Here is a 22,328-nt window from a genome sequence, read left to right on the forward strand (position 1 = left end):
TAGTACCAAGCCTACAGGAAGAGAGAGTCTGTGTCCCAGCCAGACTGAGGTCATGTGACACCCAGCGGCAAATCACATGACCAGGGGAGTGCTGTGTGCTGATTGGCTCTGGCACGAGGGTTTTTAATAACAGCTTTATTGAGATACATTCACATACCATAAAATAAAACCGTTTAACGTGTATGATTCAATGGTTTGCGGTACATTCAGAGAGTTGTGCAGCCATCACCAAGGTCGATTTCAGAATATTTTCATCACCTGCAAAATAAACCTCATCCCCCCTGTCCTTAGCCATCACCTCCCCAATCTTTCCAGTTCCTAGCAACCATGAATCCACTTTCTGTCTCTATGAGTTTGCCTGTCTTGGACATTTCATTTAAACAGATCCTACGGTATGTGGTCTTTTGTTACTGGCTTTCATTAGCATAACATGTTCAAGGTTCATCCACGTTGTAGCACGTGTCAGTGCTTCCTTCCTTTTTATGACCGAGTAATATTCCGTCATAAAATGGACCACATTTTGTTTATCCATGCATCCACCTATGGACATTTGGGTTATTACTATTTTTGGCTCTTACGGGTCATGCTGCTACGTGGGCATACGTTTTCAGTTCTCTTGGGTGCGTACCTAGGAGTGGAATTCCTGGGTCACATGGTAACTCTACATTTAACATATTAGGAAACGCTGAGCTCTTTCTCAAAAGTGGCTGCAACACTTTATGTTCCCACCAGCAGTGTATGAGGGTTCCAGTTTCTGTGCATCCTTGCCAACCCTTGTTCTGGTCCATCTTTTTGATTATAGCCGTACTAGTGGATGCGAAGTGGTATCTCATCGTGGTCTTGATTTGCATTTCGGCGATGGCTCCTTTGGGTCTGAGTTTTATGCCCTTCCCCAAACCAATGGGATGCTTCAGCTTTAGGCAGTCAGGGTGAGCCCTGGAACCCGGGTAGGGTTAGGGGTGGGAGGCGAGAGCCACTCCAGGGGAAGGTGCAGTTTCCAAGGGAAGTTAGGGTGTTGTTGGTAGCAAGGAGGAGAACATAGATTCTGTGCAGATTTCATTTCTACTGCTGTGATCAAGTCTACCCCGTTTGCCTGGAATTTTCCAGGTTTGAGCACTGAAGTCCTATATCCTAGGAACCTGTCGGTCCCAGGTAAACTGGGACAGCTGGTTGCCTTGTTGACATTGGACCCATCCCTGTGTTCTCCCCACCGCCTTTGGCAGGACTGACTCTCCTGTTCCTGGAGCCCGAGAGTCATCACCAGGAATTCCCACCGGCCTCTGCCCTGCAGGGCCTGACCCTGGTCCCATATAGGAGGGCCCTAGTCAACCTTTAGGGAAACAAGGATGGGGGAACATTAGGAGAGAATGAGGGGTTACAGGAACCTTTAGAAAAACCTTTTCGTAGACAAGACTGGTTGATTGATGATCTCCAACATTTTCCTTAATCGTCTAGCATCACTTTGATAAAGTGAAAAAAAGTAAGGTAAAACATTGTTTTTTACATCATTATGACTTTGCCAGTTTTACAAAATTTTCTCCAGCTTTTGGTTAAGCTGTTTTGGTGTCCTTGGGGAGAGCTATATCAGGTTCTAGTTCCTTCCATTACGGTCCCTTCTCGGTCCCCGACCCTGAGGTAAATGACTGACATTGGAAGATGTGTGTCCCCTTTGTCCTGGATAGCAGCTACCTCTGGTTTCTATATTTGCTGATTTGTCCCTTTCTGTTTGGTGACTCATCCTTCTTGGAAGAACCTTTGGACTAGAATTCCCCACCCCCTGCCTCCCGCCGGATTTGTTTTCTGGCTGCTGTTGTCACATGATGAACACGAGAGCTTTTACATTTCTTTCTCTCTCCCTAAAATTTTCCAGGCCAGTGCCCTGCATGCACTATGCGCTTGGAGCTGTTTTGGAAAGTTTTCAAAATCTGGCCTGAGCCTGGCAGGTTTCATGGTCTTAGTTAATTCCCAGGGAGCCTCATGCCTTTCTGGATAAGCTCTGGGCTTATCTCTATGTATATGTTTGTCACTGGGGTTTGTATGCTTCTCTCCTTTTTTTTTAATCAGACAGTTAGGTAGATCCCAACTCTTCTAATGAAGGTAAAAGAAATAAAATGAAATCAAAGGCACCATGGGAAGGAAGGAAATTTTAAATTTGTTCTCAAGACCTTAAGCCCACATATCTATTCACCTCTTCGAGGAAGAGGTGTAGGGGAAAGGCCTGAAGTGTGATGTGGGTGACGTGGGTCCCTTCTGCCTGCCCTCTGGGACTTTCTAGAGGCCTGGTGAAAATATCCCATGATGCTTGCAAGGAGTTTTGGAGCCAGAGGTTGTGGGTGCAAGGGTGGGGCCTGCAGCTCACGGGGTGTGAGATCATTGCTGATTATCTCACATTCTCAGCCGGGGGTCGGCAAACTGTTTTCGTATGCCTGCCTGTGTTCCGCTTGTGGACTAAGAATCACTTTCGCATCTTAAAATGTTAGGAAAAAAACACAAAGGAGAATCGTATTGCAGGACACGTGTAAATTATATGAAGTTCAGCTTTCGGCATCCGCAGTGTTTCGCGGACACACAGCCATGTCTGTTCATTGACGGATATTACAGGATTGGGATTTGTTTGGCTGCTTTTGCTAATTTCGATGGCAGGGTTGAGTTGGTGACAGTGACCCTCTGGCCCCTCCAAGGTGAAAATATTTACTATCTGGCCCTGTACAGTAAAAGTTCCCCGACTCTGCCCTAAGCCTCACTTTCCCTGTGCGCGGGGTTGTCGGAAGAATTAAATGAAATGATCTGGGTCGAAAGCCTGCCTGCGGTTTGGGAAGACTGGCTGTCATCCATCACGGTGGCTTCTGCCTCTGTCTCCTTGTCCGTAGAGCTAAGGTTCCCACATTCCTAGTCTCGAAGTCGCTCGCAGGTTGCACTCTTCCCTGTGTGTCATTTCTGAGCGGATCGTGTCTGTGTCTTCCAGGAGCTGCACCTCTGTGTCTCCCGCAGGCATTTCGCTCTGGAGCGGGGCTGCAGGCTGCGTGGGCTGCCCCCGGGGAATTACAGCGTGCGAGTGCGGGCCACCTCCCTGGCAGGCAATGGCTCCTGGACGGAAGCCACCTATTTCTACGTGACAGACTACCGTAAGCATGCACAGTGACTTGGACTGGTTGGGTCTGTGCTTGGTGCTGGGCAGGGCAGAATATCTCAGAGGATAGTCGGGGAAGGTTGGAGGCTATGCGTGCTGGCCCTGGACTTGCCCTCTGGGCCCACGGGCTGCTGCTGTGTGACGAGGGGAAGGTACGTGCCTTCTCTGAGCTTGCACTTCCTCATCTGTCCATGGGGATGATGATAGGACCACCTTTGGAAGTGAAGGGAGTTTCAGTGAGATCATGAAGGTCAAGTGACTGGCACAGGGCAAGTCTGATAGACACATCTCCTTTGCAAACTAGTGTTTCGATCTTTGTTATTACGTGGGCCATAATAACAAAGGAGGTGGGAGCTTCCCTACTCGGCCTTGGGTGTGCTCGGTGTCCAGGCAGTAAGTGGAGAGAGGTAGGGAAGGCTGAGGTGGTCAGGGAGTGCTTCCTGGAGGTGGTGATCTCTTGGCCTAGACCTGGAAGAATGTACAAGTGGGGGACAGAAGAGGTTGTTCAGCTCAGCACATGGTATGAACCCAGACACTTGAACGTGCAAACAAACGAATTACTCAGGAGGAGGGGAGACTCTAGAGCAGGAGGAACGGGAGCTTGGCGGGGAGGGGCGAGATGGGGCTTCCGCTTGCCAGCTGGATTTTCATGTACCTGGCACGGTGGGAGGGTGGACGGTGGGAGGGCTTCTTGCTGGATGGTTCTGGTCAGGGTCAGGACTGAGATGAGGTTCTGACCAACTGGGAGCACACACAACGAGTCCAATGCTGCCCACTGGGGCTAGCACAGAACCCGTAAGTCTGAGATCACTGTTCCCCACAAGACTGCTCGCGCCTAGATGCCAGGTGCTAGTCTGGAAGCTCTTTTGGTGTCAGAGTTTTTATTGAGGTTTCATCACCTAGGGGTGATTGAGTGAATGGTTGGCCACGTGATCGAACTCCATCACGAGCCCCCTCCCTTCTCTGGAGGTCAGGCTGGCTGACGGTCCCGCTTCGCCAATCACACGCTAGCTCTTCTGGTGACCAGCTCCCTGCGAGCCATCCCGCCCGTTGGCCTAAACTCAGGCGTGGTCCAAGAGGCTCATCGATAACAAAGATGCTGCGCGTTACTCGGTATCCAGAGAGTTAGAGTCTCTCTCTTAAGAAGCGGGGACACCGTGAATGGCATTCAACGGAAAATATCAAAGTGGGAAAAACATTTGTAACGTCATTGACTAGGAGTTAATATACTTAATAGAAAATGAATATATAGTTGACCCTTGAACTTCACGGGTCCACTTATACAAATTTATTTTTAATAAGTACTGTAAATGCATCTTCTCTTCCTTATGATTTTCTTAATAACATGTTCTTTTCTCTAGCTTACTTTATCATACAAATACAGTATATAATACATATAATGTGCAAAACGTGTGTTACTCACCTGTTTATATTATCAGTAAGGCTTCTGGTCCACAGTAGGTTATTAGTAGTTAAGTTTGGGGGAGTTAAAAATTATATGCAGATTTTCAGCTGTGCAGAGGTTGGCGCCCCCACCTCCACAGTGTTCAAGGGTCAAATGTATATATTATATGAGTAAAAGATACATATATCCTAATACAAAAATAAGCAAAGAACATAAATAGCCCATTTAAAAAGAAATATAAAAAATAGAAAACATAAGAAAAAATGTCCAACCTCATTTAAAACCATACCAAAAAAGAAAAAATGCAAATTAAAACAAGATGTAATTTTCAGCTTATCAAATTGGCAATATTTTTATTTTTGTTTTTTTTTTATAACTACAGTACTTAGTGTACAAACACAGACCTTTTTATTTTTTCTTGGTTAGTGAGTGCTAAAGTGTAGTACTTTAATATGTGCATCAAAAATCTCATAAGGGCTCTTACTATTTGAGCCAACAGTCTGGTTCTAGAAATATATCATAAGGAAACAATCAGAGATTCTTGAGAAAGATACATGTTCAAGGAAATCCAGCACAGCATTACTCACAGTAGCCAAAAATCTGGAGAGTTAAATGTTTGACACATTAGATGACAGATGACCTTTGAACAGCACAGGGGTCAAGGGGACCGACCCCCACACAGTCTCATATCCCCATATAACTTTGACTCCCCCCAGAACTTAGCTACTAATAGCCTACTATTGAGTGGAAGCCTTACCGATGACATAAACAGTCAAGTAACTTATATTTTGTATATTCCATGTATTATGTACTATGTTCTTACAATAAAGTAACCTAGAAAAAGAAAATACTAAGGAATCATAAGAAGAAGCAAATACATTTACTGTACTGTATGTATTTATTGAAAAAAATCCACATATAGGTGGACCCGTCAAGGTCAAACTCGTGTTCAAGGGTCAAATGCACTTAAAAATTCTTTCTTATTATTTAACAGGAAGGGAAGCAGGGCACCAGGGGAAGAATTTAAGGCGTGCTCATCCTCAGGCTGCCCCTGCCCTTGCATGACCCAGAGCAAGAGTTTCTTTCAGATTTTGTGCCCTGGGGGCTTCCCTTCCGTCACCCCAGTTCGGGTTGCCGCTGGAATCTGAGGAGTGAGCGGGACTGTGGGGTCTGGGAAGCAGAAGCGGGGCGGCTCTCGGATTCTGCCCCGAGACTTGCTGAGACCTGAGCGCTCAGTGGCCTCCAGCTTTCCTGCTCCTTTGGAGGGAGCAGCTGTACGTAACCAGACCATTTCCATTGCTCATGGTCCATTCAATCATCAGACGTTTACGGAGACTTCCTGCCTGCCGGGAGCCACCAGTAACGACATTGACGGTTTGCCGTCGGTCAGGTTGGACCAGGTGGACGAGGTGTCTCAGGATAGAGCTGGCCACCAAAGGCAGCGTGGGGCAGTGGTCAGAACTCACTCAGCTGGCCCGTGTGCAAATATCTGCCACACCGTGGATCAGCTCTGGGGCATTGGGCAAGACCCCTCCCCTCTCTGAGCCTCTGTTTCCCAGTGTGTTAGTTGTACCTCCCGCCTTAGCTTGCGGCACGATTAATTAAGATCATCCACACGAAGCACGTCAAACAGTGCCTGGCATTGAGTAAGTGTTTGGGAAACTGCTATTATCAAAAGACCCAGCAGCCCGGATTCCTTCTCTGACCTCTCAGACCCCATTTTCTTCCTTGGCTTAGAAGAGTCTGAATACCGGGCGTGTCGATGCTTACAGAGAACTTGGCCTTGCCTGGGAACCTAAGAAATGAACCTAAAAAATGAAGGCCGCCTGGCATTTCTTCAGCCCGTTTTAAAGGGGTTCTTCGGGGGAAATGCACTGTCCTTTGTTTTATCTGGTACCATATTTGGCACCCAGGTTCATGGGCTGGCCGTCCAGCGGGGAGGGGCAGAGCCCCCTAGCACACACAAGGCACCTCCTGGTGAAGTTTTCATCTGCCAGAGGTGCTGCTCGGAATTAAGCTAGCCTATTGGATTTGCAGGGCTCAGTGCAAAAGGAAAATGCAGGGCCTTTGTTTAAAAATAAAGACTTTCAGGATGGCGACAGTGGAGCATTAAAACCTAGAGCAGGGCCCTTCTGAATGTGGGGTCCTGGCGGGGGGCGGGAGAAGGCTGAGCGAGCAGCGGTCTGGGGTTCAGGGGTGTTCTTCCAGAGCACAGGCCTCCGAGCTTTCCACCCAGCCCTCTGGAGCCAAATGATGCTTTGGGTCTGCTGGGAAGTGAGGGTCCAGGGAACCGGCAGAGAGAGGCTCACTCAGGGACAAGAGATGGGGGACAAGTGTGTGTGGCCCGCTGTCCTATTCGTACATGTGATTTGTGGTGGGAACATATTTTGATATGAAACATATACTTTCTTATTCTGTTTCAGTAGACGTCCCATCAAATATTGCAAAAATTATCATCGGTCCCCTCATCTTTGTCTTCCTCTTCAGCGTTGTGATCGGAAGCATTTATCTGTTCCTGAGGAAGAGGTGAGTGTGGTGGTGTGCTGGTAATGGTGAACAACCGGCTCTCCAGAAAAAAGTGTGCCTCGATGTAGCTGTGTCTGAGTTTATTAAAAATTTTACTGATATGAAGGATGTGTAGCATGCAATTTATAGACGATGATTGTAACACTATGCAATACTTTTTATCACACATTTTCTCTAGCCTAGGGATTCTCACCAAATATTTGCCTTGATTTTTTTCCCCCCTGAACCTTTGTATCTCTAGCCAACCTATGGTTGCAATTGATGAACAGCGTTAGTGAATGTTGATTGATATTTTGTCTGTATTAAACAGTAGGACAAAAATGAAATAAGATATATATGCTCTTCAATCACAGGAGTAGCTGCGTGGAATCAGACGATAATTCTTAAATACCTAAATACCTAACATTTCCTTGATGTGTTTTGCCATATGCAACATTGTGACTAGACATGGCACATGGTAACATTTAACCCGCATTATTAACTTTTTTCCCATCACTTACTCGAGCCTGGACAAGTAACAGAACAATAAATCAAGTCTTTTTTTGCAGTGTTTACCTACTCCTGTGGCATAAATATTCCCACGGTGGCCAATGTCAAGCCACAGACCTGAAGTCACTGAGCACAGAGTGGGCAGGGATGTGCAGTTGCTCGCCGTGATGTAGTATTTCTCCCATAAGGATACAATAGTGAAAATAAATGAAGTAACGTACATAGCCTCGAGGAACGCTGATCATAGTAAGATTAGAACGATAATTAGGGAATGGTGACTTACGAAGATCGTTACCTTCTCTTATAATATAATTTATTTAATTGTGAGCCCGTATAATTTATTCTTGAATGATGATTATATTTAACCACTGGCTTGCAAGTTTCCTGAAAATCTAACAGTTGTTTCTCACAAGCTGGGACGACACGGCTGCAGAACAGCCCTGTACATGGCTGCCACTATTACAGGTTCTCGTTTGCAGAGGAGAGGCCTGTGTCTGCCTGTAGTGAGTGACTCCTGAAGTCCCATGAGAATCCCAAGCTGGAATGCCTCCCTCTTTCTCTTCCAGGCAGCCAGATGGGCCCCTGGGACCGCTGTATGCTTCTTCAAACCCTGAGTACCTCAGTGCCAGTGATGGTGAGTACCGTCCTCTTCTCTGTGGGTGGCCAGAGTTTTGCTGTCAAGTTTCCTTTGCCATCACCGTCAAGTGGCAGTCAAGGGTTGACACCCCGAGAGGCTGAGACGAGCCCTCTTGTTCAGTGGAGCCGAAGACCTTCCCCTCCCTGCAGAAAGCCCATCGCCCAAAGCAGTCGGGCCCCTGTGTCTGGTGCCTGTTTGGATGTGCTGATTTTGTTGGTCCACGACCCGTGGGCTGAGGTGGGAGGCCGAGGGCTTGGTGCCCCAGCTGAGGGGGTGTGGAGCCTGGGGCCTGTGCCAGCGTGAGTGCCGAGGGCCAGAGCCAGAAAGCTGTGTCTGAACTTGCTGCCCAAGCTGGGAGGTGGGGACCGGAAGCCAAACTGGGGGACTGTGGGTGTGGTGGGGAAGACAAGAAGCAGGGAGGGACACGGCGTGATGGGCGGGAGGCTGTGTGGGTGCCAGGGACGCATCTGCTCTGGGTGCCAGCTGAGCACAGATGTGGAGGTGGGAGCACAGGTCTGACATCTGCATTTCCCTTGATTGTACCAAAGGGCAGTGAATGACCCCCGTAGATAAGGCCTGGCCGTTCCTTCCGAGGGGAGAGCATTTACTGTATACCAAGTTTCTAAAGTGCTTCATGCAGCAAAATCAAAAAGCGACTTTCAAGGCACCATTGCCTGGCAGGATGCTGGCTTAGGATACAGGGGTGGTGTGTTAAGGGTACCTGGGACTTGTTTTAATCAGATCTGATAAGACAGGCAGACATGGAAACGACTGTCCTGAAGGAAGACGTTTATCCCATGGTCCCGTGGAAGCAGGAGGCGCACACCATGTAGGGCGCCCCCGGGGCAGCACAGCGCCCGTCAGCAGGCAGAGGGAGGAGCGACGTGGGCCAGAGCTTCCTTGTGGTTTGCACAGGAAAGGCAGAGGAGGCCGAGACTTAGGATTGGCTCGTGTGAATGATTTCGGCGGGCTGGGGGCGTAGGGGCTGCGGCCTGGTTGTCTGGCACCTGGCCCGGGGATGATGAGAGCAGAGGGGATGTGGTCTGGAGGGTCAGAAAAGAGAAACTAGAAAAGGTGGTTATTGCAAGTGGGAATGTGTGGAGGGAACAGGAGTGGGAGAGAGCGAATGTTGATCCAGGAGCCTCCCTTCCCTGCTGGAAATGGCGTTTTTACCGCACGTCGGAGGCTGGGAAGCTGGTCCTCAGGGCTGCCTTGGCACCCCGCCATCCTGCTGCTTTCTGGGAATGCAGCAAAGGCTGAAAGCACCAGGGCGCCCAGTCAGGGCTGGAAATTGGGGCTCGAGGGCCTTTGAGGTCGGGAAGACCTGAGACAAGTGCTGCACACGAGGAGAGAGCTGGGCTCAGACCCCTGGAGGCAGGCAGCCCTCACTGAGCATCTGCGAGTTCATTTGGGTGGAGAGCTCTTGTGTGATCCAGTGTCCTTGCATGAGCCATCGGCCACCGAAAGGGTTGGCTAGGGCTGCTGTAACTATGTGTTGACACTGGGTGGCTTAGAAAACGGAATTTTATTTTGTCACATTTCTAGAGGCTGAAAGCTCAAGGTCAGGGTGACGGTGGGGTCCGTAACCTCTCTTCCTGGCATGTAGATGGCTGTCCTCACCCAGTCATCCGTCTGCGTGTGTCTGTGTCCTCATTTCCTCCTCCTATAAGGACACCAGTCAGACTGGATCAGGGCCCACACCAATGACCTCGTTTTTCCTTGATTACCTCTTTAAAGACCCTATCTCCAAATACAGTCACATTCAGAGGTACCAGGATCAGGACTTCAACATATGAATTTGGGGGCGACACAGTGTGGCCCTTAACAGTGATGACGCAGAGGAAGACAGGGACCATTTTGGCTTTTCTTACAAGGCCTCGGTGCCTTTGTCTGCGAATCATTTTCTATGTCACAAACCACTGCAAGCTTAGTGGCTTAAACAATGACCATTAGTTAGTTCAGTTTGATGAGTCTGCTCCCTGGCCATGCTCAGCTGGCCGGTTCTTCTGGTCTCATTCACGTGGCTGTGCCTGCCTGTGGAGCATCTGGGTGCTCCTGGATGGGCTTACTCACATGGCCAGGGGTTCACAGGCTGGATGGTCCCCGATCTCCTTGGCACTTTGCAGAAACAGCAGCCCTAGATGGGAAGTGGCGTCCTTAGGCAGTGGGGCTCCGAAATCAGATGGGAAGGATGGGGATGCAGGCTCAGCAGCACTTACGGGCCATAGCCCTGGACCCATGACGAGGTCATACCCCTGGACCCATGTGGCTCCTTCCCCAGCCTCTGCTGTCCCCACCATGAGGGCGGGACCCACACCTGTCCTGGCACAGGTCCAGGATCAGAGAAGTTGCTTAATGAGCATGTGTGGGGGGCTCAGTGGGAGGTGGCCGGGGATCGCGGAGCAGGCCGTGTAGATAAGTGAGGAGTAGTGTTCCCCTGTTCTGTGTATGTGCCGGACGAGTGGGAGGTGCCTCGGGAGAAGATCACCCTCCTGCGAGAGCTGGGGCAGGGCTCCTTCGGCATGGTGTATGAGGGCAACGCCAAGGACATCATCAAGGGTGAGGCAGAGACCCGGGTGGCGGTGAAGACGGTCAACGAGTCGGCCAGCCTGCGTGAGCGCATCGAGTTTCTCAACGAGGCCTCGGTCATGAAGGGCTTCACCTGCCATCACGTGGTGAGTCTGCTGCTTTTGCTAACCGAAGAGGAGATTTGGGCTGTAATAAAGAACAGAAGGCATTTGTCTGAGCAGAAAGTTGCAACCCGGGGGACAGAGGTTCAGGTAGCAACTACACTGCCCTCCAGAGAGAGCAAAGAAAGGCAGGACATGTCATCTCGAAACCCACAAAGTGCAAGCTTTCCTGCAAATGGAGGGTCCTGGCTACGTTAACAGGGCTTGGTTAGCTCCAGCATGCAAACGAGAAGGGCGAAAACTACAAGGAAGAGGTCGAGTCCACAGCTGTCCATGCAGCTGTGGTGGTTCCAGGATGCTGTGCCTCCCTCGGCTTTGAGCTGACTTCAGCGACAGGTCAGCTCTTGAGAGCTGAGGCACAGGCTGTGCAGAGGCCCCACTTCCCAGCAGCCTCTCGACTCTGCTTTAAGTGAGCCGCTGGGCAAGGCTTGTTCCATTTTATTCTTTTCCTTTATCATTTCACGTTGGTTCCCTCGTCCCTCCTCCTGCACAGAGCATGAGGACAGTCGGTGTGGACCCCCTGCCCAGCCCCCGCCCTGCTGAGCATCCTAAAGGTGGGAAGAAGGTCTCCCTTCTCCCTGCTCCAATCCCATCCTCTCCCACGTCACCTGGAGCCAGACTCTTGCCGCCTTGGTGCTTTCTGGAGTCTCCCTTCTCATCCTCTTCTCAGCTCCCTCTTCCCTGCCCCCTTCCGGTCGGCACAGCCTCTTCCTGGCCTTCTGCCCCACAGTGTCCCCTGGTTCCTCCTTTCCTCTCACCCCCCACACGTTGATGGAGCACCCGCTCTTGTCTGCGGTGCAGCAGATTCCTGCCCTTGCGGGTGGAGACAGACTAAACCCAGTCGGTTCATTGTCAGGAGATGATGCTCTGGCAAAGTGGGAAGGGAGAGCAGGGTCGGGGGACTGGGAATTCGGGAGTGTAGAAGGTGTGCTTGAGTGAGGAGGTACAGGGCATAGGGCCTGGACTGTGCGGACGTGGGAGGGAGCAGAGGGTCGGGCAGAGGGGACAGCGGATGAGAAGGCCTGGGCGCAGGGATGCGCTACGTGTGCTTAGAGATGGCGAGGAAATAGCCGAGCACTTGCCTTGGTAGGTTGCCGTGCGGGCGGCTCTGTCTGCGCCCCCCTTACCAGACTGCGAGTCCCAAATTCTCCTGCCTCGCTCAGCCCTCCCCCGACACCGGGGCGTTGACCTTGGCATTTGAGCCTGATGGACCAAGGTCGACCACATACCACCGAGGAGCAGGGTGCTGGGAACGACCGGACAGGGAGACCTTGGGGTGTCACAATCTCCCACAGACCCTCCTAATAGCCGCCCCCTTATGCTTGCTCCTCAGGTCCGCCTCCTGGGGGTGGTGTCCAAGGGGCAGCCGACACTGGTGGTGATGGAGCTGATGGCCCATGGAGACCTGAAGAGCTACCTTCGTTCCCTGCGGCCTGAGGCTGAGGTGAGTGGCCCCTGGGGACCCCGCCGGGCTCCGCCTCCGGTGGGGCCGTGTGCCCGAGTGTCGCTGAACACAACACAACCCTCTGTTCTGACTTTAGAACAACCCTGGCCGCCCTCCCCCGACCCTGCAAGAGATGATCCAGATGGCGGCGGAGATCGCGGACGGGATGGCGTACCTGAACGCCAAGAAGTTCGTGCACCGGGACCTCGCAGCTCGAAACTGCATGGTTGCCCATGATTTCACCGTCAAAATCGGAGGTTTGTCTGGCTTTCTGCTGTCGAACGCACGGCCCAGGCCACGTTTAATTTCAGAAGGAGTTCTCTATCATGTGTTGTTAAATCCTTTCCAGTGGTTTTAGCAGGGGTGGCCGATCCTCACACCGTAATTTGATTGCATTCATTCATTAAGTCACCCATTCACTTTTTAAAATAATATTCACGTGCCTCGTATGTGCAGGTCGCTGAAGGAGGTGCTGTGGGTGTGATGATGAATTTTTCTTTATCACCACCACCCAGCACAGTAGCCACGGGCCACATGTGGCCGTCGACATTTAAGTTAATTTATGTTAGGTAAAATCGAAAGATCAGTCCATCGGTTGCACGGGCCCCATTTCAGGTGTCCAGCAGCCACCTTGCGCCCAGTGGCTGTCATAGTGGACAGCGGGGGTGTAGAGTGTGTTCATCGCCACGGATAGTCCTGGACAGAGGTGTTTGAGATGAACACGATAAAGTAGTTCACAAACCAGGCAGTGAAGACTGGGAAAGGAGCACCCCAGGACACGGAGTTCCGTGACAGGGAGGAAGGGCCTCCATCTGCAGGGGCAACATCTCACCTAAGACCCGCAGAAGTTGAGCCGAGTGACTGCATCCTGCGGATGCTGTCACATGCAAAGGCCGTGAGGCCGGAGGATGGCTGATGTGGCGTGAATGAAAGGGACCTAGAGGGGGCCAGCAGCATGGACCGTGAGGTTAAGGAGAGAGGCAGGAGCCAGACCCAGAATGGTCTTGCAAGTCATAGTAAGTCACCTAGAACTTATATGACGCAGCTGGGGCAAGGCAGGACGTGATGTGACCCCGTTTATGATCCAAAAAGACATTACCCTACAATAAAAGTCAGTGGGAAGCCGGAGGTGACGTTATCCTATATAAACCCCAAAGACCTTATCCTATGCCAGCAAGGGGAGCAGGAGGTGACAAAGCGCTGTCATTCTGTTTGTGTAGCTTCTCTCGGGCAGTGGGCTGTCAGGGTTGGGATGCAGGGAAGGTCCTGCAGGTGAGAGAGGGTAGTGGGTCTGGGTGGGGCCAGGAGAGATGACGAGAGAGGGGTGTGGAAGGGGGCAGGACTCACCGCTGCCTTGGATAAGGGGTGTGAGGAAAGGGGGTGGTCAAAGGAGGACCCAAACCTGGCTTTCTGGTCTGGCAGCTGGCTGTTAGGTGGAGCCCTATCCAATGGGGGGCAGTAGGTTGGCTGCAGAGTCAAAAGTTCCATTTGGGATGCCTGTGAGTCATGGGCGGGAAGGGAGCATTTCTGAGAAAGCGTTTCCCAAGCTCCGGGCTGGAACGTCACTCTGTCCCCAGTTGGTGGTTCCATTTCCTTCCCTTTAAATAGTGGCCCGTCCTCTCCCTCCTCGTCCCCATGAGCACCCTCAGAATCCGTTTCCCCTGGATTTAGTGGCCACCCAGGGAGCACACACGTGAGGCAGGCGAGCCCGTCAGAGGGCTCTACGAGGGCCAGGGCAGTGAAGATGGCAGACACCTGGGCCGCAGACTGAACGGTAAGAGCGTGCGAACTGTTTGTTGTCAGACTTTGGAATGACCAGAGACATCTACGAGACGGATTACTACCGGAAAGGGGGCAAGGGCCTGCTCCCCGTGCGGTGGATGGCGCCGGAATCCCTGAAGGATGGGGTCTTCACTGCTTCTTCAGACATGTGGTGAGTCGTGCGTGGGTTGGCAGACAGCACTGGGCTTGGGTTCCCGGTTCCTCCACTACGATGAGTAGGAGGGGGCCGTTAAATCCTGCCTTCTCACGACTTCTCCATCAAGAAAATGAAAGGGGTGTCACGTGTGAGGACTCTTGCATGGCTACGATCACGTTCCGGTGGAGACTAATCCTCTGAGCACAGCATGAATCGTTTAATTAACTGGCCAGCCAGATTCTAGTAAACAAAGCAAGGTGCGCGTGTAGGTGTTTTAATGGCTTCTTTGTTCCTCTTCTCAACTGTCGGCAGGTCCTTCGGCGTGGTCCTCTGGGAAATCACCAGCTTGGCAGAACAGCCTTACCAAGGCCTGTCTAATGAGCAGGTGTTGAAATTTGTCATGGATGGAGGGTATCTGGATCAACCCGACAATTGTCCAGAGAGACTGTAAGTGTAGAAAGGGGTGTTCACTTAAAAGAGATTTCGCATGCACGCCTGCGTTTGCCTATCGTGTGTCTACATGCACGCTTGCGTTTGCCTGTTGTATCTTTGCACACACACATCTGTGTCTGCGTATCATGGACACGTGTGCTTACGTTTGCAAATCATTTTGTTGCATGCACACTGTGCACGTCACGTCTACATGCATGCTTGTATTTGCATATCACATCTTTACATGTAGGCTTTACTACCTATCCTCTCTTTGGAAGGTTGTACAGGAAACCCCACAGCAGTGGTTAACTTGGGGGAAGGGAACTGGGGAGCTGGTGTGGAAGATTTGTATTTAACTGTCTATTCTCTATACGCTTAAAATTTTGTCAAGAAACTAATACGATGTTATATTCCGTTATGTCTCAGTAATATTGGAAAAACATCATTGAGCATAAACATTAAGAAAGTTAGTCAGAAATCGGTATTATGTATCTCCCCGATTTTTATTTTAAGTATTTGTTATGGGACCAAATGGACAACACACCCAGCACGCTATTAAACACTTACAAAATAGTCCGGCCCTACTAATAGTCCGGTAAGCATAAAGTAAACTGAAGGAGAGTAATATTTTCCTAAATGAGCAAATAAAGAAAGAAAAGAAAGAAGGGAGGGAGAGAGAGAGAGTTTTAATATTCAGTGCTAGCAACGGTATGGCTAGAGAATCATTCCTGTCACTCTGTTGTAAGAGCTACCCAGAGTAACGTTTTTCAAAGTCTCAAAAAAGTTGAAATGATCTAAATATCCAACGATACGAGAATTGCCCAGTAAATCGATACATGATTATGATGTAGCGATTGAAATTTCAAATGACGCTTATAAAATATTTTATAACTTGGTGGATAAACCTATGTTTAAACATGGAGGGGAAAAAGCATGTATGTATGTATTACCTTCCCAGATATCCTCAGATAGAAAGGACAAGAGGTTATATCTGAAGGAGGGTCGTGTGCGAGCTGCATCTTCTCCATATTTTGGGGTGTCTTCTAATTTTCTACAATGAGCATTTATTACATATAAAGTCCTTTATCAGTGTTTCTTAAGAAAAATGTTCGACTTCCTGAAAAATCCGTGGGGAGACGCCATTTTTATGCTTTGTCCCCTGAAGAATAAGACATCAACTTAGAAAATCTGATTTGAAGAGACTGCATATGAAAGAAAGTACAGCACAGAGTTGTTTAGAATCTTTATTTTTAACGCCTACAGTGTCTGGTATTCCTAGGTGGTCTCCCATCCAAATACTAACCAGGCCTAACCCTACTTAGCTTCTGAGATCAGACAAAATTAGGCATTCAAGGTGGCATGACCATAGACTGTTTAGAATCTTTGAGCAAAGTATTTGTCCATATGCCTCATGAAGTCTTTTGCTAGCCATGCCAGTGAGCAGCCAGCCATGGTTCTAGGATCAGGGACATTCAGTAGGCCCTAGGGCAGGGTCTGCAAATTTTTTCTGTAAAGGGCCATTTTGTAAGTGTTTTCAGCTTTGTGGGCCATGTGGCTGTCTGTCACAACCCCTCAACTCTGCAGCCACAGGCAATCCATAAATAAATGGATGTGACCATGTGCCAATAAAACTTTATTTACACAAACACTCAGGGGGCCAGGTTTGGTCCAGGGGCCGAAATATGCCAACCTCTTCCCTAGAAGAAGGTACAGTGGGGAACGGAAGAGGTATAATGGAAAGCCCAAGCCCTCAGTGCCCGTCGTGGGTGCTGTTGGCTTAGCACTGTCCTAAGGCCCTTGCTGGCCTGCAGGACAGCCACTCAGAGCCAGCCCTCCTGGTCCAGTCCACACAGCTCAGCCGGAGGGCGCAAGGATATGTCACATGAGGAGCCATGGTCTCCAACACGTGGCAGCATCAGGAGAGGCCCTTCTTGATCTGGCCCTGGGGGGAGGCAGCCCCTTCGGCTCTCGCTTCAAAACCACCTTCAGCCCCGATAGAACCACTGCTTCTGTTTGACTGTCTGTCACCTGCGCACGTAGTTGCTGCCTGAAATGAGCGCCTGTCGTCTGTGGGTGTGGGCCACCGGGGCGGGGTGGGGTGGGGGCTGCTTGGCTGGAGCCCCAGACTCATCCCTAACGTGTCCGTCTGTCCTTAGCACCGAGCTGATGCGCATGTGCTGGCAGTTCAACCCCAAGATGCGGCCGACCTTCCTGGAGATCGTCGACCTGCTCAAGGACGACCTGCACCCCAGCTTTCCGGAAGTTTCCTTCTTCCACAGTGAGGAGAACAAGGCGCCCGAGAGCGAGGAGTTGGAGATGGAGTTTGAGGACATGGAGAGCGTCCCCCTGGACCGGTCCTCACACTCTCAGAGGGAAGAGGACGGAGGGTCCACGCTGGGCCTGAAGCGGAATTACGAGGATCACGTCCCCTACACCCACATGAACGGGGGCAAGAAAAACGGGCGGGTCCTGACTCTGCCACGGTCTAGTCCTTCCTAACGGCGCCTGTTTGGGGGAGGGGTCCCCGGTCGCTCTACTTTGGTTTGAAGGCCTCCAGAACTCTCAGGATTTTCCCCGACCCGCCAGCATCCAGCGGAGCTCAGAGAACGTTACTGCCCATTTCAGTTCATTGTATGACTTCAGAGGCATCTGACTGATGGCCAATCTGATGAGTCTTCAGAGAGTGTAACTGTGAACATGGAAGGGGTTTCGGTGGCTGCTGTCCTTTCGGGCAACTGCGGGGTCAAGCCAGGATGTCACTTCTTTTTCTAGTCGATTGAGAGAGATCACCTGTTTTTACAAAGATTTTTTTTTTTTTTTTGGCTGGTGTCTGAGCTACAGTATAAAACATAAAACTTGGGTGTGGAACAAACGTTTGAAAGAAAGAAAGAACCAACCAACCCTGTCCCAGTAGAATTCTGGGCTTTATGGAGTGGGCTTTAGAAAGGTTTTTCTCATCTAGGCTGAAGAATTCTTTTTCCTTTACAAAATCAGTTCCTCACATTGACCAATAGCTGCTGCTTTCGTACTTTGGATAAGTATCTGCAGTCTGGCGTGCGTGCGTGTGTCCAGGGTAGACGTGGCTGGGTGTGTGTGTGCGTGTGCGTAAAGCGCTCGTCCTGAGTTGACACCTTGGGGATCGGCTCCTGAAGGTTCTGCTTTTCCCATCTGGCCCCAGCACCGCCCCTCCCTACTGAGAGACTGTGCCCCCCCTGATTCTTATTGTGCCCCAAGTCTAGCCTCAGGAGTCTTCTCTCCCTTAACTTTGGTGAAAAAACGTTTTTTTCTGGAAGCGGTAGGAGTGGTTTGGAGTGATAATAGATCTTTTCAAGACCAAACAAAGCCAAGACATAAAAAAGAAAAAAAAACAAAAACAAAAACAAAAGGAAGAAAAAGAACTGCGATGGTAGAGTTTTGAGAATATATTTGTGACATATTTAATTTTTTAAAACTCTCCGATCAGCCTCATAAGTTATTGACCGTTTCCTGGGGTGGGGGAGGCCGGCGGCCACTCGGCCCGCGTCGGGGGGCGCCAGGCACCAGAGGCCTCCACTTGGTCTGCAATGCATCCATTTTCTGGGAAAAAAAGCCACGTTCGCTGCTAACCCCTGTGGACGTCGTGAGGCCACCCTCGCTGAGGGCGTAGGCAGTTGGGCGTGACGGCGGTTAGGTTTGTGCCGGCAGCTGCCGGGAGTTGGACCCTCTTGGAACACACTTGTGGCTCTAGGGTTCTCCTGGTTGCCTGTGTGTACCCCACGCTCCTCCTCAGGAGGTGTGCATGTCCTATGGTGGTTGTGCAAATGACAAAATCCGATCCCGAAGCGTGACGGCACGGACGGACTTTGAGAGCACTACGATGCGAAGCGAGACGCACCCGTCAGTCCGCTCCGACCTCAGGGCTCCCGACTGTCCTCAGAACTGACCTCCCAGACGCTGCTCTGTGCCGCGACCTCACCTGGGCCAGGTGTGGGGCCTGGGCCAACCCTCAGGTGCTCAGCCGTTGCAGTCCCTCCGGGAGCAGAGCCTGGAGGAGAAGCCGCAAAGGACGCTCACGCTCCCCCGAACTTCCGAACCGGCCTGAACCCACGGTTTCTTCCCTTTGGGAAAAAGCACCACAGCTGCTCAAATAAAGAACACGGTGAACGCGTCACTTCGGTTCATCAGCATCTTCACGCTGATTATCCCTGAGTGCATTTTCTCAAAGTTTTCGATGCCTCCCTTCTCCTTCTCTTAAGAGTTGTGGGCTTGAGGGACGGTACAGGCGCAGGGGCGACCTCCGAACCTTCTCGGTTCCTGATTAAGAGCACAGATAGACACAAATCCCAACGGCCTATTGCTCTCTTATTTATACGATTTGAGAAATTACAGCATGTAAAATATTTCTGGGGGGCCTCCGTGATTGGGTACAATGAGCAAGAGTACAGAAACTATTTTTGCCAAATTCATTTTGTACATAGGATCTGTAAGTAAATTAAAACAAACAAACAAACACATAGATCTAGGTATTTAGTTCTTTTCATAGTAAATTTGTAGTGGCCGTAGATTACACTAGCAGCAGTTTTCACATTTTTCTAATTCAGAAAGGTTTTCTTATATTAGGGGAAAATTATTTATTTTAATATATAAAAATCACTGTAAAAATCACTTTAGTAAAAAATGGAGCGCATGTAAATTTTTATCAAAGGAAAATAAACAGGTGAATGTGGGGCAATGAATTTTTTTTTTCCAGCACAGTCTACCTCAGCATACTGGTAGGATGTGGTTCAATAATGGACATCTCTGAGACTTCACGATTCTTCCTGGATCCGATCCGAATCAGGGAAGATCCGTATCAGCTGATTCCGAATGCCAGGGACCAGGAAGAATTTTGAGAGAGGGCTTTGGAATAAAACGTGGCCTTCTGTGAGCATAGATCCTTTTCCTGGCAGATAATAGTCTCCTAATTTAATTTTTTTTTTTTTTGATCCTCCATTAACACCGTGCTTCCCAAACATGAACCGAGCCTCAGGTCGTTGTGATGTGTCTGACGGGGGCCGGGGTGGAGGAGAGGCCCACACCTGAGCTGCCCTTCTTTGGTGAGGAGCAGTTGCCCTGTCCCCTGCCAGGGTAAGCGGGCTTTGGTGTAGAACTGACACCCCCACCCGACCTACCGTGTCCCCTGGAAGTGAGCACCGTGGCGCCCTGGCCGCCCCTCGGCTTATTCCTGCTCCTTTCAGGCTGAGATGCTGTTGGCGGTGGGTCAGCTCACAGTCATGGGCGCCTCACACACAAACACCCAAGGCAGGGTCTCCTTTTATTCTCTGAGCATTTAGGGGGCACGTTGGGAAATCCCAACCCACAACCAGCAGCATGCTGAACGTGTCTCTTAGCAACAAAACCCTGGACCCCGTATTGTGGTTTGGTCGACCTCAAGCCAATGCTGTTTGACTTTGTGGGGCTTTGAGACCCCCCTGCGTAAGTCTGGATAAGGCCGGGAGGGCTGTCGTCATTCTTGCCAGACCTCGCAGCCCTTGTCACACAGCCCTTGTCACACTTTTAGGCGTTGCCCCTGGCGACACACCTTTCTCTGCTTGCCCAGAACGCTGGGCCCCATGTACAAGAGATTTCAGGGACTTTATTTAGCTGTCTCTGCTGTTGCAGTGAGAGTAGTGAGGAGCCGTTGGGTCACAAACCTCCTTTTGTACCAGATAGTGTCGACTCAGTAATGACAGAACTTTGGTCTAAGCGACTCATGGTTGTCCTAGGGGGTTGTAGTGATGGCTTACCAAAAAAAGCATCAAAGCCAGCCAAGGTTGACACTTTTTGATGTTTGTTTATAAAGATGCCTCACTATTGTGAAAACCCTTTTTGTCCACGTGGTGAAATCCATGTAGTAATTTCTTCCTGGAGGAGAATACCGAACACATCACTTTCTCCCTGGACCAGGGATGTCAAACACACATCTGGAAATGTTTGTATTCCAGGAGCGGTTCTGGGTGACTTCCTGTCATTTTTGAGCTGGTAGGAAGAGAGAAATGTTGCTGTTTCTCTTGGATAGGTGTTGAGCACGACTGAGAGAAAGTGTTGGAATTGACGTAAAGGTCTCACGTACGACCCGTGACCACTGGAGACAGCTGCTGACCGATGGACAGATCTCTCCCCGTCTCCCAAGAGAGCGAACAGGCTGCCACGAAATGTGCCTGTCGGGTTGGGAGGTGTTTATTTGTAGGCCTCGTAACTTTAGTCAGTGGGCAGGAAAGCCATCAGGGCATGGCCCGTGCTTGCCATCCGGGCAAGTGATTGGATGTGCTGCTGTCCCAACGACAATCATTTTTCTACTTTTAAGTGGACGTTTGGGATTAAAAACTTTTGGATGCCACTTGGTGAGTCCTTGACACCTCAGGCTACTCAGAAATTATGGTTTTGTTGGGAGTGCAGAATGGGGCAAATGCTGATTGCATGTAAATGGTGAACATAGAATGGTGTCCCTTCAGAAAACCTTCCAGAATATTCTTTAGAATATTGATTTACACCAGAGGTGAGGTTTTGGATGGAAAGAACAGATCAGTTTGTGTTCTTTTCAAAGCGCAAGAGGATATGATGGACTTTCAGGGGCTGCAACCGAAGTGAATGTTTCCTTAGGGTCCCCTTAGAAACAACGACTTTTTGAGCTCACTGTCACCTTCAAGGTCCAGAACCAGACTCCAGCCAGAGTTTTATTTGGGCGTGGACCCTAAAAGTCCTCGTTCAAAAGCAGATCATGAATCTCAGGCTCTTGGTCTCGTTTGAGAAGGAGGGAGTAGCCCCCCAAATGAGTGTGCACCCCCCCACACATTGAGAAGTGGCTTATTTAGTTTTCCTACTTCGTGTGCCTTGAGGGGCCTCGGCCTTGCGTGTCAGCAGTAGACACCTCCCATCCGCCGTCAGCCTCTCAGGATCAAATGTGTCTCAGCTTTCATGGAAAACAACTCAGAAACAGAAAACCCACCAAAAGCTCAATTATTATTTTTTTCAGTGTTTTCCTACAAGAGCCAAGTAGCGCAATGTACAGAATATGCCTTTTTGGGCGGGGCGGGGAGGGGGAGGGGGGGAATAGCGCGATTGCTCTGCATGTAAGATATGAGATAATTATCTGTTTATGTGACAATTCTGAATAAATTATCCGAGGATACTCCGTTTTCTGTGTGGTGTCCAAGCAAGGCCCTGTGTACTGTGTGGAGCTGTGGCGATGGGGCGGGCCATGTTAAGGGACATCTGGGAAGTTATGAGGACCTGTTTCAACAAACCCCCTGGTTCTTCAAAGCAGTGAAGCAGGAGGTTAAGTATTGTGACCAGCAGGGCCGACGATCCGCTGGTACCTACCTGTACAGGCGAAATGGTGCTTTAAATAATGTTTCCATACCAGTTGGTATGTAACTGCTACCTGAAGGACCCCAGACCTCCTGTGACCCAAGCACTAAGGGATTCATTCCAAGAATGCCAGGGGGCCTCTGGGACCTTGCTCCATTTTTACATGCTAGAGACTTAACATACTAAATATTTTTAATATCATCCTGGGTGCTTCAGGATTGGTGGCCAGTGGTGGGTGGGGGAGAGGGTGGCACAGATTATAAGAGGTTTTTGAACAGCCTTCCTTGAGCTGAATCCAGAATGTAGTGGGTAAAGAGACAGACTCCCA

At 50.1% G+C, this 22,328-nt stretch overlaps 1 protein-coding gene across 1 annotated transcript in view; it reads left to right on the forward strand.

Moving 5' to 3' along the window:
- Window positions 1-18,852, forward strand: part of INSR (insulin receptor) — a gene marked incomplete at its 5' end in the record, with an annotated part of 116,118 nt that extends 97,266 nt beyond the window's left edge. Inside the window, 9 exons of the mRNA XM_015593468.2 lie at window positions 2,966-3,125; window positions 6,962-7,061; window positions 8,117-8,184; window positions 10,618-10,862; window positions 12,211-12,321; window positions 12,419-12,578; window positions 14,125-14,254; window positions 14,552-14,686; window positions 16,828-18,852. Coding sequence (XP_015448954.1) covers window positions 2,966-3,125; window positions 6,962-7,061; window positions 8,117-8,184; window positions 10,618-10,862; window positions 12,211-12,321; window positions 12,419-12,578; window positions 14,125-14,254; window positions 14,552-14,686; window positions 16,828-17,170 — 1,452 coding nt within the window. The remainder of the gene's footprint in view (window positions 1-2,965; window positions 3,126-6,961; window positions 7,062-8,116; window positions 8,185-10,617; window positions 10,863-12,210; window positions 12,322-12,418; window positions 12,579-14,124; window positions 14,255-14,551; window positions 14,687-16,827) is intronic.
- Window positions 18,853-22,328: the final 3,476 nt, after the last annotated feature.

The sequence above is a fragment of the Pteropus alecto genome, unplaced genomic scaffold (assembly GCF_000325575.1).
Source record: "Pteropus alecto unplaced genomic scaffold, ASM32557v1 scaffold37, whole genome shotgun sequence".
NCBI lineage: Eukaryota > Metazoa > Chordata > Mammalia > Chiroptera > Pteropodidae > Pteropus > Pteropus alecto.